Here is a 17,465-nt window from a genome sequence, read left to right as displayed (position 1 = left end):
TTACTTAACCCCGATTGCTTTAAAAATATATATATATATATCCCCTAAGATGGGAAGTTGGGTGAATGGGAGATGGTGTACTTGACAGTAATAGGAAAATTCAGAAAAGGGGAGGCTTTTGAGGAAAGAGAAAGTGTTCTGTTTTAGATACATTGAATTTGAAATGTCTGTAGAACATCCAATTTGAAGTGTCTTAAGAGGCAGCTAGTGATGTGAAACTGCTTCTTGGGACAGGCTAGGACTAGGAACATAGAACAGCTAAGCAAAACCAGCCAACACAGCTATTGTATGTAAAAGCCCACACAAAATTGTACATCCATAGCTCTTTACATCAGGAAGCTTTGCATTTGAAGCTCAGCTGTACCAGCTCTGTACCTCTGCTATGAAGGAGAACATTGTGGTTCGTTATCTGTTCTTTAGGGCCAAGATTGGATATGACTGGATGTCTGTCTTTCAATTTTGGCTTTTATTGATGTCATCATAGTCATTGTTCTTTCTTCATGTATGGAATTGCTTTTCATCCATTTTGTATGTATCCTGTGTCTACCTAGTAATTTATATATTGTCTTATATGTGCTCTCTAATTGTCATTAAAATGTGAACTCCTAGGGGTCAGGGACTGATTTTACTTTTCTTTCTATTTCCAGCCCTTAGCACAGTGCCTAGTACATAGTAAGGGCTTAATAAATGCTTGTTGATTGACAAACTATATTCCTCTTATTCTGCTTACTTCCCTGTATCAGTTCATGTAGGTCTCCCCATACTTTTCTGAATTCTTAATATTCATAATTTCTTGCAGCCCAGCGATACTTTATGACATTCATTTATTACAGTTTGTTTGGCCATTCCCTAGTTGAGGGGCATTCACTTTATTTCCAGTTTTACTGCCACAAAAAAATGCCACTATGAATATTTGGTATACGTGCAGCCTGACCTCTGTGTCTGTATTTGACTTCCTTGGGAGTTATATGCTCAGTAGTAGGATAACTGGGTTAAAGATTATGCACAGTCTGGTGACTTTTCTCAAATAAGCTAAGAATAGTCTTATCAACTGCATGATCTATTATATATGTTTAGATTGGAAATCCAGGCACATATATAGTGAGTGCCCAGCACACTGTGGCCATGTGGATAAAAAAATTACTTGTAACTTTTATGTTAAAATGTATAAAAGATTTATGAATGATTTTCTGCTTTACTGAGCAAATTAAAAGGCAAGATCATTGTTGAAAATTTAGAATTGGGCACATAATCAATTGAACATTTGAGTTAAGTAGATTAAATTTGATAGCTAAAAATTAGCTTAATTAAGTTTATCTTAGTCACAACCGCAGTTGCCCTCCAAAAAAAAATTTATCTTAAGTTGACAAGTCTAGTGTTTTTATTTTATTTTTCAACTCAGGGAAATTGCAGAAGCTGTGAAAAATTGTAAACCTAGAGTTCCCCCTGCGGCTGTTTTTGAAGGGCATATGCTGTTGTCAGGTGAGTCCTTAAGAAGTGACCTTTCTGATTTCATAGATACTAATTTATTGCATTGTATGTTTATTTCATGCCTGTTGTGGTTAATATCATCATATGTTGAATGGGAATTGTTCATGGAGCCAAAGAAAAAATATCCTTTAATACTATCAGTTTCTAGCTCCTTTTGGGTAGGACATAAAGACCTCCTCAGGTACATACCTTGAATGCTGAACTGGAAGATCTGGCCAGACATTAACTGGGTTTCACACAGTGGCTGGATTTCCATAGTACAAATTTAGCTTTCAGCCCAAGTCCAAGACTTCAAACTGACTAGGGCCAGGTATCATGGCCTATTTCCAACCTGAGGTCCAGACTTGAATTTTTTGGTTTTATAAGCCATCAAGGCCTTTAAACTCATCAGTTCCTTGTCCTTTGGGGAAAGAAGTACAAGAATTGCTTGTAGAGGCAATATGGCTATCTAGATAGAGCCCTGGGTTTGGGGTCAGAGAGTCTGGATTTGAGGCCTATCTCTACTATTCTCTGATTTTGTGACCTTAACCTTTCTAGATGTCAGTTTCCTTATCTTTAACATGGGGGTGTTCTGTTAGATGATCTCTCAAGTCTCTTCTGTGATCCTATGATTATATGTCTAGCCCATTAAAGCTCACCAAGTGCTTTTATCACAGCATCTCTGTGATGTTAATAGTAACACAGGTGTTACTTAATGAGGCTAGAATTTAGTATTTGGATGCCTTTGGTAAAAGATAAATTCTTTGCAGGCAAGGACTGTTTCATTGGTTGTCTTCATCTCCCCAGTATCCAGGATCTGACACATAGGGATAAGGATAGGGACTGAACCCCAGGATTTTATTGAGCTGGGGAACTCCCAGAGAAAGAAACTCCCCCTACCACTCTATTAAAAGCAGGTTGGCATTTTCTCTTAAACTTGTTACCTTGGAGAGTGGCCCAGAGCACTGAGAAGTCTTGCCAGAGACTTGCCAAGAGTCACACAACCAGGGTGTGTCAGAGGTGACACTTGAATCCAAACTAGTCTTTTAACTCAGGTCTTCCTAACCGCAACCTCCATCTGCTTATGCCATGGGAATACATAGGAAGAGCTTAATTCATGTTGATCAATTGATAAATGAGTATAAACCAAGGCTCAAGGAAACTCACATGATTAATAAATGGTAGATCATCATTTAAAATCTCACAAATTTGTGATATATTTTGGTTTCTTCCCTTACTTTGTCAGATGAAATAAAAAAAAACACACCAAAAACCCCATAATAGAAAAGGGGATTTAAAGTCAGGTAGTCTGACCCTAAGGCTAGTGCTTTTCCCCCGCTATACCAGGCTGGCTTCTGCCTCTTAGGAGGCAGTTTCAGAGCTATTGGAGCTGATTCAGACAAACCACTTTAGTGTGGCTGTAGGATTAGAGACAGGTAGAGAGATGGTTCAGTATCTCCCCACGCAGAATGTTCAAGAGAGAAGAAGAGGTGGTTATCAATGACTAACTTTTAATTGTGAGCAGATATATCTTCCTTGGATTTTTCTTTTACCAGCTTCTTAACACAAGGGATTTTTCAAGGATGAGGTTGAGAAAAAAAGGAACTAAAATAAGATATGACCAGATCATATGAACTGCATGAAAAAGAAAAACTTTAAAATCTAGTCCTGGATCCAGCAAATATTTCATTTTTCAGATGATCTACTTGAGCAGAATACTGTATGCATTAAATAGAAGCAAGAAATCATATAGGCAGGATAATTACGGCAGTCTTGTACTCACCATCAACAGTTAACAATTTAAACAATTAAAAAAAAAATTAAAACAATTTTAAAACCTCTCTAAAGTGAGATCATTTAATTTTTTGTATTACCTTGACATTAATCTTAACAATTTAAAAATTAAAAAAAAAAAGCATTTTGTGTTACCTTAATTCACACAAAATAAAATATGTGTGGTTGCTGAGCTTACATCCAATTTTTAATCTGTTCAAGTGTTCAGTAGGCAGGACTAACAGAAAAAGGGAAGCTAGTTTGAAGTGGAAGGAAGGATGCATTTATTAAATGCCTGCTCTGTGCCAGACAGTGTACTAAGCACTTTACAGATATTGCCTCATTTGATCCCTCACAACAACCCTGGGAAGTAGGTCCTATTATTATCTCCATTTACAGTTGAGGAAACTGGGGCAGACGGAGGTTAAGTAACTTGCCCAGCATTACACACCTTGTAAAAGGCCAGATTGGAACTCAAGGTTTCTTGACTCCAGGCCTGGTGCTCTATCCAATGTGCTACTACCTTCAATTCAGTAAGTGCCTGCTCTGTGCCAAGCACTGTGCTAAATGTTGGCGATCTAAAAAGGAAAGATAAACTCTGCCCTCAAGGAGCTTACAGTCGGACAGATGAAGATGAGTCTGTCCGCATGGAGATGAGATTCCAGATGGTCATTTTATTGGAGGCTGGTATAGTAGAAGCCAAAGCAGGGCCACTGTTGGAAGATGAAGAACTGATATCTAGCTGCCATGGCTTTGGCTTCCAGAAGGCTGAGAGACAGGGGAGCATACAGTAATCTCAGATAGCTGGTGTTTCATTTGAAAGACCTTAAAATGAAGTACTGGTCTTAATTGAGGCCACAAATTAAATTCTCCTGTCCACTGGTCATGGAATAGGAAGCGAACTATTTATTTAGATCATTGACTTTATTTAGGGCAGCTAGGTGGTGCAGTGGATAGAGTGCCAGCCCTGAAGACAGGAAGGCTCATTTTAGTGGGTTCAAATCTGTCATCAGATATTTGCTAGCTGTGTGACCCTGGGCAGGTCACTTAACCCTTTTTGCCTCAGTTCCTCATCTGTAAAATGAGCTGGAAAAGAAAATGGTTACATATCTTTTAATTGTCTGAGATAGGATTTAAACTCAGGTCTACTGACTCTTGGCCTGACAATTTGCCCATGGAGCCACCTAGCCTGCCCCACATAACATGCCATGACATTCTCTGTACATCATTATTTTAAGAGTTTATATATAAAAATGAGGGGACCCTTTGCCTCCAATTTCAGCTTCATGTGTTATTTCTAATTGCTCTCAGAATGACTGTTAAGCACATTAAAAAATGTAATCTCTTGGGGCGGCCAGGTGGCTCAGTGAGTAAGAGCACCAGCCCCAGTGTCGGGATGACCTGGGATCGAATCCAGGCTCAGATACTTGGCACCACACCCAGAAATAACTGGTCCTGTAACCTTGAGCAAGTTACTTAACCCCAATTGCTTTAAAAAAAATGTAATCTCAGCCTCTTCTATCTTGTTCTTTTGTAAATCATGAGCAAGACAGACTGTTTTTGCATCCAGTTACATCACATTTATAATAGATTAGAAGTACTGTGTATGAAATGCTTTTAGGGAGATGACTTAGGAATTATTTACAGTTTATGTTTTGGCATCCTCACTTGCCTTTCCTGCAAATTTTGCGGTCAGTCAAAGGGTCAGGGACAACTAGGAGACTGCTGGAGGAGGGGCAGAATCCAGGGGGAGTAAGACTGAAAGGAATGTGAGAATGTGAGTTGGAAACAGGAAGAGATGGTCTTGTTTTTGGCAGTCATTTTCCTCACCTGAACTTGGGTGAGGTAGAAGACACCTGGCCATCATACTTCCATCCTTGTACTTGTTTTCTGTCTCCCATCCAACCAGGTCTTGGGAAGAAAAAAACAAAACAGAATGGACCATTTGGCCTCCTAAACAGTGGAAAGAACACTGCAGTTGTGTCTGAAGGATCTAAATTCAATACCAGCTTGACAGTTTACTAGCTGTGTGACCTTAGACAAGTCTCCTAACCTTGTGCCTCCATTTCCTTATTTACAAAATGAGAGGGGTGGTTTTTAAGGGCCATTCCAGATTGAAATCTTATGCTTATATGCTTCTACTACTATGGCATTGTTTTAGAATTAAATAATTCACTGTGAAAAGGTAGAACTAGAGATGGTCTCACAGTAATTACCATAGCAACACTTTAATTTGTATGATGCATTTAACTTTATCTAAAATATTTTCCTGTTTTATCCCTCAGTTGCTCTGTGAGTTAGATTGGGAAGATATTATTATCCCCATTTAATAGTTAAAGAGTTGAGTTACAATAAAGGTCATCTTTGGATGCCTGGTCCACACAGTTTCCTACTGGATCAGTGCTGCCATGGACAGGTTGGTAATGAGTCGTGTGTTCTTTCCCCGTAGGTTCTGAAATATCTTAGGCATAGACCTAAGTTTTACCTTAGTAAAATGTCCTCAGCAGAATGAGATGTAAAATCTCTTTGTCCATTTGGTTTCCAGTTTTTAATAGTTGGGAAGAATTATGAAGTAATTGTTCTGTCACCATCTTTCCTCAGCCTCTGTAGTTTTCATGGAGTACTTGGTTATGGGTCTTCTATATGTCTTACAGTTTGGAAAAAGACTCAGAGCAGTATTGTCTTTAGGCTATACTTTTTACTCTTAAGTCCTTAGACCCGCATATAGCAACCAGGCAGAGATGGCCTCATGGTCTCCTTTCCCTCATAGTTGCTTTGTAATTCAGTTTAATTCAACAAGCACTTAATTAGCACCTCCTATGTGCCAGGCACTGTGCTGGGTTCTGAGATACAAAGACAAGTGACCTGCATTCTACTAGTGCAAAATAGGATGCACTCAGATAAGTAAATGCAAAATATATGTATAGTAAACAAGTCATTTCAGGGAAGGGGAGGGGGAAGCACTAGCAAGGCTTTGTGTAGGAAGTTTCTGAGTGTTAGTATTGTTAAGGGTTGCCAGAAGGCAGAAGTGTGGAGGTAAAACATTCCAGGCTTGGGGAGCTGTTTCTACAAAGACAGAGAGCAAATTGTAGTATGGTGGGCTGAGGAATACAGGGATGTCTCTCTTGTGAATGTATTTGTTTTTAATCTTGTGTTACCTACTTCATGTGTTTTCATGAATATTTCAAAATGCTTCTCTTTTAGGACTAGAGCCCTTCAGGATTGGACCGCACACCAACTTCGTTAACATTGGCGAACGCTGCAATGTTGCAGGATCAAAGAAGTTTGCTAAACTCATCCTGTCAGGAAACTATGAAGTGAGCATCCTAAGATAAGATCGCTGAGGCATATGATATTTTGCTAGACAGCTTCTATCTTTTATATTATTGGTCACACTGCTGAGTAAATGTGAGAAGATGCTGAACTGGGCTCACTTTTGAACTTGGAAGTGGGGAGTGGGGGCGGGGTTAAACCTGAGAAAAATTGAAGTTGCCATTGTTATTCCCCAAAAGCTCAACATTCAAGAATTAGGGTTAGGCTGTGTGAAGCAGGTCCATCTTCTGTTTATTTCCCTGCTTGGGGAAGTGGGTGTGGGTGTCGGGGAGGTGGGGGTGGAGAAATGCCCTCCATTCGGGGTTTCTTCCCTTATCCTTTTTAGGAGTGTGGAAAAGAGATAGAAAGATGAAGGATAATCATTATTTGGATACTTGCTCCATGTTTTAATTGTTATTTTTCTATTTTTGTTGAGAATGCTATTAAGGTTAAAATCATGTCAAAATGAAGCTTAAAAATCTAAACTGAAGAGATTTGACATTACTCTTGCTATCCTGTTTATTTTCCTTTTTCATTCTCTCTGTCCCTTTACTTATTTACGCTTTCAGTACTTCAAGCCTATATTATTGTAATTCCTCCTAATTGATCTTCTAACTTTCAGTCTCCCCAACTCCATTCATCCTGTATGATATACTTCCTAAAGTGTCACTTGTGTGTAATGTCATTCTTCCTTGCTTGAAGACTTGATGTGGCTCCCCATTATTCACAAGAAAAAGTCCAGACTTTTGTGCCATGTTCATGGCTTTGATTTCTGAATTTAAACTACCTTTCCAACCCTAACTTCTATTAGTCCCTAATACACTCATTTCCTCTAGTGCCAGACCCCTGAACTCACTGCTCTGACCCTTCCCTCTGTCCTTGCACCGCCTTATTCATTTCTGCCTCTCTCCTTTGTATGCCTCTTGTCAGTAAGCATTTTTAATCACCTACTGTGTGCTGGGTACTGTACCAAGTTCTGGTGATATAAAGAAAGACAAAAGACAGTCCCTGCTGTCAAGGCAGTCACTTTAAGGTGGATGACAACTCGCAAACCAACAAGATAGACAGGATGAAGTGGGGCTGATCGCCAGAGGGAAGGCACTACAATTGAAGGAGACTGAGGAAGTCTTCGTGTAGAAGGTGGCATTTTAGCCAGGACTTGAGCTGAGTCAGGAAGATGAGAAGGTAGAGATGAGGAAGGAGTAGCATTCCAGGTATGGCAGACAGCCAATGAAACTGCCTGGAGTTAGCAGATTATCTTGTTCTAGGAACAGCAAGGAAGCCAGTGTCCTTGTATCACAGACTATGTGAAGAGTTACGAGGGAGGAGAGAGAAGGTTACAAAGGGTTTAAAGTGACAACCAGAAAATTTTACATTTGATTCTGTAGTTAATAGGGAGCCACTGGAGTTTATTGAGTAAGGATCAAACCTGTGCTTTAGGAAAATCACTTTTGACAGGTGAGTGGAGGATGGCCTCTGATGGGAGAGACCTGTGGCAAGATCAGCCAGTAGCTTATTGCAATGAGGTGATGAGACTAGAGGAGAGAAGGGGGACTATTTGAGAGATGTTACAAAGGTAAAATTGGAAGTACTTGGCAACAGATTGGATATGGGGGTGAGAGACAGCTAGGAGTTGGGGAGGACACTTTGGTTGTGGTGCTCTTAGCAATAATAGGAAAGTTTGGTAGAGAAGAAGATTTTGAGGGGAAAGTCGTGTTTCTTCACATACATGTTTTAGCAATTTATAGTACAAGAAAAATTCCCTTTCTACTCATTCCAGACATCTGATATAATAGCAGCAATATCCTTCCAACCTTTTATAATTAATAGAAATCTCTTCCTTTACACAAAAACAGGTTTTTTCTGATGTTTTAATTTGTAACTACTTCTTATATAAAGGGCCTTAAGGAGACTTATGTGTAGAAGGAGTACTGTCCCTTCTTTGGTCTTCTTCTTTCTCCCTACATATCCATAAAACCCCAGCTTTTTCTTACCAGCTTCAGTTCATTCTGAATTCTAGCAGGCCTGGTGTTACTTGTTATAGGACTGTTCAGCCTCATATTCTACCAGTTACCTGTTCCTTTTCTGATCTTTTGTATGTGTCTTTTAAAAAATTTGTTGGTTAGTGAGTTATCTTTGTAGCCACACTGGTCTGTTTAGATAAAGGATTTTGTTTTCTTTTGTTTTGTTTTCTAAACTTCAACTGGATTATTTCCCTCCACTTGATGATTTTAATCCATGGGATTCTCCTATCCTTTTTCTGAACTCTTTCAAATGTGCATTCCCAAAATGGCTTTCTCCTTCTCTACCACAAACTCCAGGATAAAGAGATCATTTCTTTCTAAGGTTCCCATCATTTCTACTTGAGCAAATAGTTTATCCCTATTGGTGAGAATCAGAGCCAAGATATAAGTACTTGTTTATTTCTTCACTTTATCAAAGGATAGACTATTATTAAGTGAAGAAGTTATTAGTTTCTCTGCTTTTGGCAGAGGGAGAGCTCTAGTAGATGGCCTGGATAATTGAAGACCTCCATCACTATTTTATCAGGTGTCTCTGCAAAGCTCATGATCTGTTTCTCAAACTTTTTTTCCCCTCATCTATGATTCTGTGAACCCTAGAGATCCCATTTAGTACTCATGCTATTATTTTTTATTTGTGTATGTCTGTTTGGGACACACAGCTGATATTAACAAAAGTTAGCATTGGATAGTAATTTTTTGAAGACATTCTCTTTGTAATAATCAATGTTATTTTTGTGATACAAATTAAATATCCTTATTCCTTCTCTGTCTCAGTGATTACTGTAAATTTCCATTTGGTCTTGTTAGGGTTAGAAAAAACTGAACTCTAATGTCCGTGCTCAACTGAACTGTAATGTCTGTGCTATGAGAACATGAATGTCTGATACGTATATCATCTTTTTTCATATCATGAAGTCTGTCTCATAAAGACACACATGCACGCATGCGCGCACACACACACATACTCACACACACATGATTCTACTCTATCCATCAGTCAACACATAGGTATTGAGTACCTCCAATGCGACAGTCACTTTCAAAAGACATACAGCCTAGTCCTTAGCCTCAAGGAGCTTATGGTCTAGTTGTGGAGAGGAAATGAGTATAAGAAAAATAATTGAAAATTTCTTAAGATGTAAATAGAAGTGTTCTTTTGTTTAGTGCAGTAGAAGTTCAAACAAGGGAAAGTTGTTTTTTTTTTTGCTTTTTGGAGGGCAGTTGGGGTTAAGTGACTTGCCCAAGGTCACACAGCTAGTATTTGTGTTAAGTGTCTGAGGCCAGATTTGAACTCAGGTCCTCATGACTCCACCAGGGCCAGGCTCTATTCACTGTGCCACCTAGCCGCCCCACAAAGGAAAGATTAATAAAAGGTGAGGCAGTTAATGGAAAAAGACAGTGGAGAAGGTTGTATGTGAATTTGGCCTTGAAATACAGGAAGGATTTTAGTAATTGAGGGGGACCTACTTTTTTAGACAAAGGGAACACTATGAGCAAAGTCACAAAAAGAGGAATGAACTTGATATATGTGAAGAATGGTGACAAGACAAACCTGACTGGCATGGAAGTAGCATTTTGTGAGGGTAATAATTTCAAATGCTATCATTAGAATGACATCCAGTTGTTGTGGGCATGAAAACTAGATGGAACAGTTTAATTTTGATGTGCTAGACATTATGGATTCTTGAGTATAAGGGTATGGTGTGATGAAAGTGATATGATGGTTATATAGATTGGTGGGAAGACCCTGGATTTAGGTAGTCTTAGAGGATGTTTATGATGTATGAAGATCTTGCACAAGCATGGAAGCCGCCTGGTTAGAAGGAAAAACTTCAAATTGGTGATATCTTAAGGAAAAATCAACAGCATTTGGTGACAGATCATGTAAGAGGAAAAGGCAAGAGGACTAGAAGTGTCATTCTCTCATTGAATGATTCTTTTAAAAAAAAATAATCGTTTATTTATTTTCAGTTTTCAATATTCATTTCCACAAGATTGAGTTACAAATTTTCTCCCCATCTTCCCCCCCCCAAGATAGTGAACCTACTGAATACCCCTACCCTCAATTTGCTGTCTCATATCCTCTCGCATTTCCCCCTTCCCGACTTCCTAGTAGGGCAAGATGGATTTCTATACCCCAGTGCCTGTATATCTTATTTCCCACTTGCATGTAAAAAACAATTTTTTTTTAACATTTGTTTTTAAAACTTTGATTTCCAGATTCTTTCCCTTCTTCCCTTCTCACCCACCCCCACTGGGAAGATAAGCAATTCAGTATAGGTGTTACATGTGTGGTTACACAAAACATTTCCATAGTAGTTATATTGTAAAAGAGTAACCACATTTCCCTCCATCCTGTCCCACCCGCCACTTACTCTGTTTTCTAGTTTGACCCTGTCCCTTTTCAAAAGTGTGTGCTTCTAACTACCCTCTCCCCCAATCTGTCCTCCCTTCTATCATCCTCCCTTTTATCCCCTTCCCCCTTACTTTCCTGTAGGGTAAGATACCCAGATGAATGTGTGTTTTCCCCCCTTAAGCCAAATTCAGTGAGAGTAAGTTGACCCATTCCCTTTCACCTTCCTTTTTTTCCCCTCCATTGTAACAGTTTTCTCTTGTCTCTTTTATATGAGGTAATTTACCCTATTCTAGCTCTCCCTTTCTCCTTCTCCCATTATATTCCTCTCTCACCTCTTAATTTTAATTTTTAGATATCATCCTTTCCTGTTCAACTGATCCTGTGCCCTCTGACTATGTATACATACACATACACACATATATACAGTCACATATGTATTTATATGTACATATGTATGTATACATATATATTCCCTTCAACTATCCTCATGCTGAAAAGTCTTTTGAGTTATAATTATGGTTTTTCCATGTAGAATGTAAATAGTACAACTTTAATTAGTTCTTTATGATTTCTTTCCCCTGTTTACCTTCTCATGCTTCTCTTTCTTCTTGTATTTGAAAGTCAGATTTTCTGTTCAGCTCTGGTTTTTTCATCAAGAATGCTTGAAAGTCCTCTATTTCATTGAATGACCATATTTTCTCCTGAAGCATTATACTTAGTTTTGTTGGGTAGCTGATTATTGGTTTTAGTCCTAGCTCCTTTGACCTCTGGAATATCATATTCCAAAGCCCTTTGATCCCTTAATGTAGAAACTGCTAGATCTTGTGTTATCCTGATTGTGTTTCCATAATACTCAAATTGTTTCTTTTTGACAGCTTGTAATATCTTCTTCTTAACTTGTGAATTCTGGAATTTGCCTATGACATTCCAAGGAGTTTTCTTTTTGGAATCTTTTTCAAGAGGCGAGCAGTGAATTCTTTCAATTTCTATTTTGCTCTCTGGTTCTAGAATATCAGGGCAATTTTCTTTGAGAATTTCTTGAAGGATGATTTCTAGGCTCATTTTTTTTTGATCATGGCTTTCAGGTAGTCCAGTAATTTTAAATTATCTCTCCTGGATCTATTTTCCAGGTCAGTGGTTTTTCCAATGAGATATTTCATATTGCTTTCTATTTTTTCATTTGTCTGGATCTGTTTTATAGTATCTTTTTTCTCATAAAGTCATTAAGTTCCATTTGCTCCATTCTTAATTTTGAAGGAATTATTCTCTTCACTGAGTTTTTGAAATTCCTTTTCCATCTGGGAAATTTGACTTTTTAAGGCATTCTTCTCCTCATTGGCTTTTTGGGTCTCTTGCCATTTGAGTTAGTCTATTTTTTAAGGTGTTATTTTCTTCAGTATTTTTTGGGGTCTCCTTTAGCAGGCTGTTGACTCACTTTTCATGATTTTCTTTGCATCTTTCTCATTTCTCTTCCCAATTTTTCCTCCACTTCTCTTACTTGATTTTCAAAATCCTTCTTGAATTCCTCCATGGCCTGTAATTTGTTCATATTTTTCTTGGAAGCTTTTGATGAAGGAGTTTTGAATTTGTTGTCTTCTTTTGATTCCATGTTTTGATCCTTTTTGTTCCCAAAAAGGATTTTATGGTCTGATTGTGCTTCCTCTGCTTGTTCATTTTGCCAGCCAAATCCTTGACTTTTGAGCTCTTTGCCATGGTAGAACTCTGCTTCCAGAGTGGAGAGAGCTGTGTCCCAAATTGCTGAGGTTTTCACAAATGTTGTCAGAGCTATGAGGAGGGCACCCTCTCTACTGCCACCACAAGCTCTGGCACACTGGCGTTCTCAGCCCAGGACCACCACCCAAGACTGTGACCCAGATCCAAGCAGGTCAAAACAAAAGTGATTACTCTCTGAATAGTCACTTGGTTCCCCTACGATCTGTGGGCCAGAAGTTCAAAAGGCAGCCAAGTAGCAGCAGCTATAGCTGCCACACTTCCACCACCTCTTGCCCAGGGGAGCAGTGGTCTGACTGCACTCTTCCATCACCTGGTTCCACCAGAGTTCCCTACTGACCTTTTACTTTCTCTTTGGCGTTTATGGGTTGAGAAATCTGGAAACTGCCACAGCTGCTGGTGATTCACTCTCCTGAAGTCTACTCTGGCCAGGCTGTGCTGCTGGTCAAGGCAGCCCTGGGTCTGGGACTGCACAGTTCATGCGGGACTGTGTTTGGCTCCCAGCCTGGTGCTCCAGACCCTTCCTGTCAGCCTTTCAGGCTGCCTTCAGTGGGAGATTTGTTTCTCTCTCTCACTTTGTGGATTCTGTAGCTCTAAAATTTGTTTAGAATCATTTTTTACAAGTATTGGAGGTGTTTGGAGCGGGAGCTTAAAGAAGTTCCTCCTTTTACTCTGCCATGTTGGCTCTGCCCCCTCATTGAATGATTCTTATTTCTAATTTGGGAGACTGGAAGAAAACTGGTAACATGGAACATGTATTTGAATGTAAGAGACTGAGTTAGAGTTCCCTTTTGGACTTTTTAAAGATATTGCTAGTGCCATAGATTATGTTTTTTTACTTTTTGGCCCAAATAATCATGGTATCGTAAGAGTTAAGTAAATGTGGTCCCTTCTCTTGCTTTTGGGTTAGGGGTCATAATGTGTCTTCTTTGTTTCTCCTACAGGAAGCTTTGAGTGTGGGCAAAGCCCAAGTGGAAATGGGAGCTCAGGTTCTGGATGTTAACATGGACTATGGGATGTTGGACGGCCCCCGTGCTATGACCAGATTTTGTAACTTCATTGCTTCTGAACCTGATATTGCCAAGGTGGTGCTTAATTTAATTACAGTGTTATGTTACTGTCATTACATTTATTTCAACTTGTTTGGGTAACCTCTTAATCACACAGGTCATGAATTTGTCTTTTTGTAGAGTTTTTTTTTTAAGCAATTGGGGTTAAGTAACTTGCTCAAGGTTACACGGCCAGTTATTTCTGTGTGTGGTGCTAAGTATCTGAGCCCGGATTCGATCCCCAGGTCATCCCGACACTGGAACCGGTGCTCTTACTCCCTGATCCACCTGGCTGCCCCTAAGCAATTGGGGTTAAGTAACTTGCTCAAGGTTACACGGCCAAGTGTTTCTGGGTGGGTGCTAAGTGTCTGAGCCCAGATTCGATCCCCAGGTCATCCCGACTCTGGGGCCTGTGCTCTTACTCACTGTGCTACCTGGCTGCCCCTTTTTGTAGAGTTTTTAAAGTACATTGCCCTGGAGCAAATATCTTTGCTGTTTCTTGCCTTGAACCTCCTGGATGAATGGATGAATGGATGATGATGACAACAGCAACAGCCACCAATATTTAGGGTAGTAAGGTTCAGAAAATACTTTACACACATTTTTCTCTTTGCATCTTCCAAAGAAACTTTATCAGGTGGTTGAATTTATTCCTGTTTTACAGATGAGAAAATTGAATCTCAGTGGTCAAGTGACTTGCCCAGGATCGCACAACTAACAAGTGTCTGAAATTCTAACTTGAAACCCAATGCTCTGTCCATTATCCCCACTCTCTGAAGTGGCACACTTCTGGGCACAACAAGTATTCAGAATACTATTATTAATTTCTCCCCAGATTTCTATGAGTGATATGAGGGGTGGGTTCATTCTTTATCTCTTAGATCTGTAAGAGGTACCTTACCAGCTCAGTATGAAATCTTTAGTTCTTCAATGCTATTGCTACTTAATCTTTTGTCTCTTTCAGTACAAATATAAAAGGAATTGGTTGATCCTTTGAGGAAGAGGGTGGGTCACTGAAGCTAATCAAATTGAAACATAATTAAAGATCAAAATAACATTGTCTGACCTAATTTCCTCCCATCTTACCCCATAATTTCTGTTTTTGTTAAAGGTTGGTAAATTAAAGGGGAGGGTGTCCCAGAACTTCTTCCTCCCACCAATGAGCTTTTATTTTAAGAATTAATGACATTACCTTACAGATGGGAAAGCATGTTTTTAAATTAAGTTTTTGTCAAATACAGAATGTCCCAAAAGTCCTAGTGTAGTTTTAAGCTTTTTTGGGGGGAATCAAGTTCTAATGTTTCTAATCATTCATCCTTCATTTGTGCCTCTCAGAGCACTTTTCCTAAAAGTAATAGCACATATTTACTGCCAGTATTACTAAGGATGGCTTTCTTTTATTTGACAAGGTTATCAAGTTGTAAAATTAGTAAGTTTTTCAAGGTTTCTCATCTGAGAGTTGTAATCAAGTCTTGACTAAAGAACTCTAATACTGAAATATAGCCACTTAAAATTTTTATTAATGACTTTTGTTTCTACATCACATGTTTCCAAATGCCTCTCCCTTTTCTTCTCCCTGGTGAGCCATCTCTTACAGCAAAGATTTTTTTAAAGAGGGCACAAAACGCAGTTCTGTAAAATGAACTAGCCCATTGGCTGGGATTAACATTGGATATGGTGTTCCATACTCCTTGCCTCCCACTTCTGCAATGTAGGGAAGAAGGTAATATACCCATTTATAATAGCAACAGCTGACTTTGCATAATACTTTACAGTTTGTAGAATACTTTATGCACATTATATAGGCAATTAAGTGACTCAGTGGAAAGTGCTAGACCTTGCATCAAAAAAACTTGAGTCCAAATCTGACCTCAGACACTTTCTAGCTGTGTGACCCTGGCCAAGTCACTTAACCTTTGTCTACCTCTGTTAAATAGCAGCTACCTACCAGGGTGGTTGTGAGGATCAAATGAGAAAATACTTGTGAAGTGTTTTGCAAATCTTGAAGTGTTATGTAAATATTAGCTTTTATATTACTATCTTGTTTCCTCCAAGAGAGTTCTATGAGCAAAGTTCCTGCAATACTAAAAGCAAAAGTTTTGCAGTTTTAAGGACATGACCTTCCTTCCAAGTAGCTCTTCTTGCATACTTGGCTCTGTATTCATTTTAGAAATCCATGGCTTGGTGTGGTGATGCATGCCTATAGGTGCTGCTCATGGGGAGTCTGAGGCTGGTGAACTGATTGAGTTTGAGAGCTCTGTGCTGCAGTGGGCTAAAGCCGATGGGGTGTCCTGCACTATTGTGGTGACCTTCTGTGAGTGAAGGACACACTATACTGCCTAAATGATTCACCATCAGTCAGAAATAGGAGAGATCAGGGCTTCTCTGCTGATCAACATTGGGTTTTGGCCACAGTCTCCTTTCCTTCAACCTGGGTGATTGAGTTTAAAAATCAAAGCAAACAAAAAAAAACCCCTTATGAAGTTAAAAATTTTCATTTTTGCCATCAGTTTCAACTCTTTCTTACCCAGGCCTTTTTTTTCTTTTAAAAAATCCAGAGTGAGAAGAAACAACATAATCACTTACTCTTTGTTTGCTTTCCTTTGCTACCCTCTGGTGGAGGGTAGTAATAGATAAGCATAGAGATACCTAAATATAGGGAGTCCAGGTATTAGGGAATTAAAACCAAGGGACCTGGATCCTCTTCCCTTGAGTAATGATGTTTGCTACATAATTCTGGCTGCTCTTCTTTCTAGTGACTTTCTTAATCTTAACATTTCTTTCCCCTTTGAAGATGATCATTTGAGGTTTTTTTCTTGGCTTGTTATTTATTTCACCCTTTTTTCTGAGACTGGGGCATGAGTTGCTTAAGAAAAAGAACGTTAGGTCAGAATTAAAGGGGAATATAATGTTTTCATTTGTTTGTTCCATTCAGTCCTAGGTTAGCCTTTTACCCAGATGCTGTAAGCTGTATTCACTTCTTCCTTTGGATGCCAAAGCTGGGGTTATTTCAAGTCAGGAATGTGGGAGCTCAAATTTGAATACCTTGGCTAGAAAATTTCTTCTGAAGGGCATGAAGCTACACATTAATCCTGAAGACAGAACAGTGTCTGACTTTGAGATGCCTAAATCCTATATTAAGATGGTTACGTTGGCATTTAGGCACTTGAAATGGGTAAGCTTACACCAAAGCCAGGGAAAGGGATGCTTATTAATTCCTTTCTCAGATATTAACTCCTTTCCACGCTTGAGGATCAGCTAAGTGCTCTCATGACAGGAAAACCCCCTCCAAATATTTCAAACTCTTTCCTTTGTGCTGCTGTTTTAATTTTACTATGGTGTTGCTCAGATGAAGTCAAAAGTATGTTTGGGATGTTGAGAAATTGACTGTAGTTTATGGCCCATTGGTGATCAATCCCTGCCCTCCAGGTCTTTTTAAATTAAATTTTTGTTGCTATCTTGAATTTTTTACATAATCAAAACTGCTTCTAATATCCTCTTCCTCCCCCTTCCCCTTCTCAGAGAGTCATTCTGTGTAATGCATACTATTTTAAAAAAGAAACAGAAAAAAGGGAAGTAGGGGAAGGGAGGAGAGGAATCAGCAAAAGTAATCAGTAAATAAAAAAATGTTTGAAAACATTTGCATTGTACCATGCCTGTGGACCTTCCAACTTTGCAGAGGAATGTAATGGGGTTTTCTTCTCATTTCTGAAACCGTGCTTTCTACTGTGGGGCAATATGAACTATTTT

The 17,465-nt window shown here is 39.1% G+C and overlaps 1 protein-coding gene across 3 annotated transcripts in view; it reads left to right on the top strand.

Annotated features, from left to right (window-relative positions):
* Window positions 1-17,465, top strand: part of MTR (5-methyltetrahydrofolate-homocysteine methyltransferase) — a 149,633-nt gene that overhangs the window by 59,795 nt on the left and 72,373 nt on the right. For all 3 annotated transcript variants that reach the window (XM_069064488.1, XM_069064489.1, XM_069064487.1), the window contains exons 13-15: window positions 1,403-1,482; window positions 6,448-6,560; window positions 13,611-13,751. In XM_069064488.1, coding sequence (XP_068920589.1) covers window positions 1,403-1,482; window positions 6,448-6,560; window positions 13,611-13,751 — 334 coding nt within the window. The remainder of the gene's footprint in view (window positions 1-1,402; window positions 1,483-6,447; window positions 6,561-13,610; window positions 13,752-17,465) is intronic.

This window comes from Petaurus breviceps, unplaced genomic scaffold, assembly GCF_028583685.1.
Source record: "Petaurus breviceps papuanus isolate PSGF00001 unplaced genomic scaffold, PetGlider_PUasm1.0 90633, whole genome shotgun sequence".
Lineage (NCBI taxonomy): Eukaryota > Metazoa > Chordata > Mammalia > Diprotodontia > Petauridae > Petaurus > Petaurus breviceps.
The sequence above is the reverse complement of the archived record's forward strand: the minus strand, read 5'-3'. Positions and strand labels throughout refer to the sequence as shown.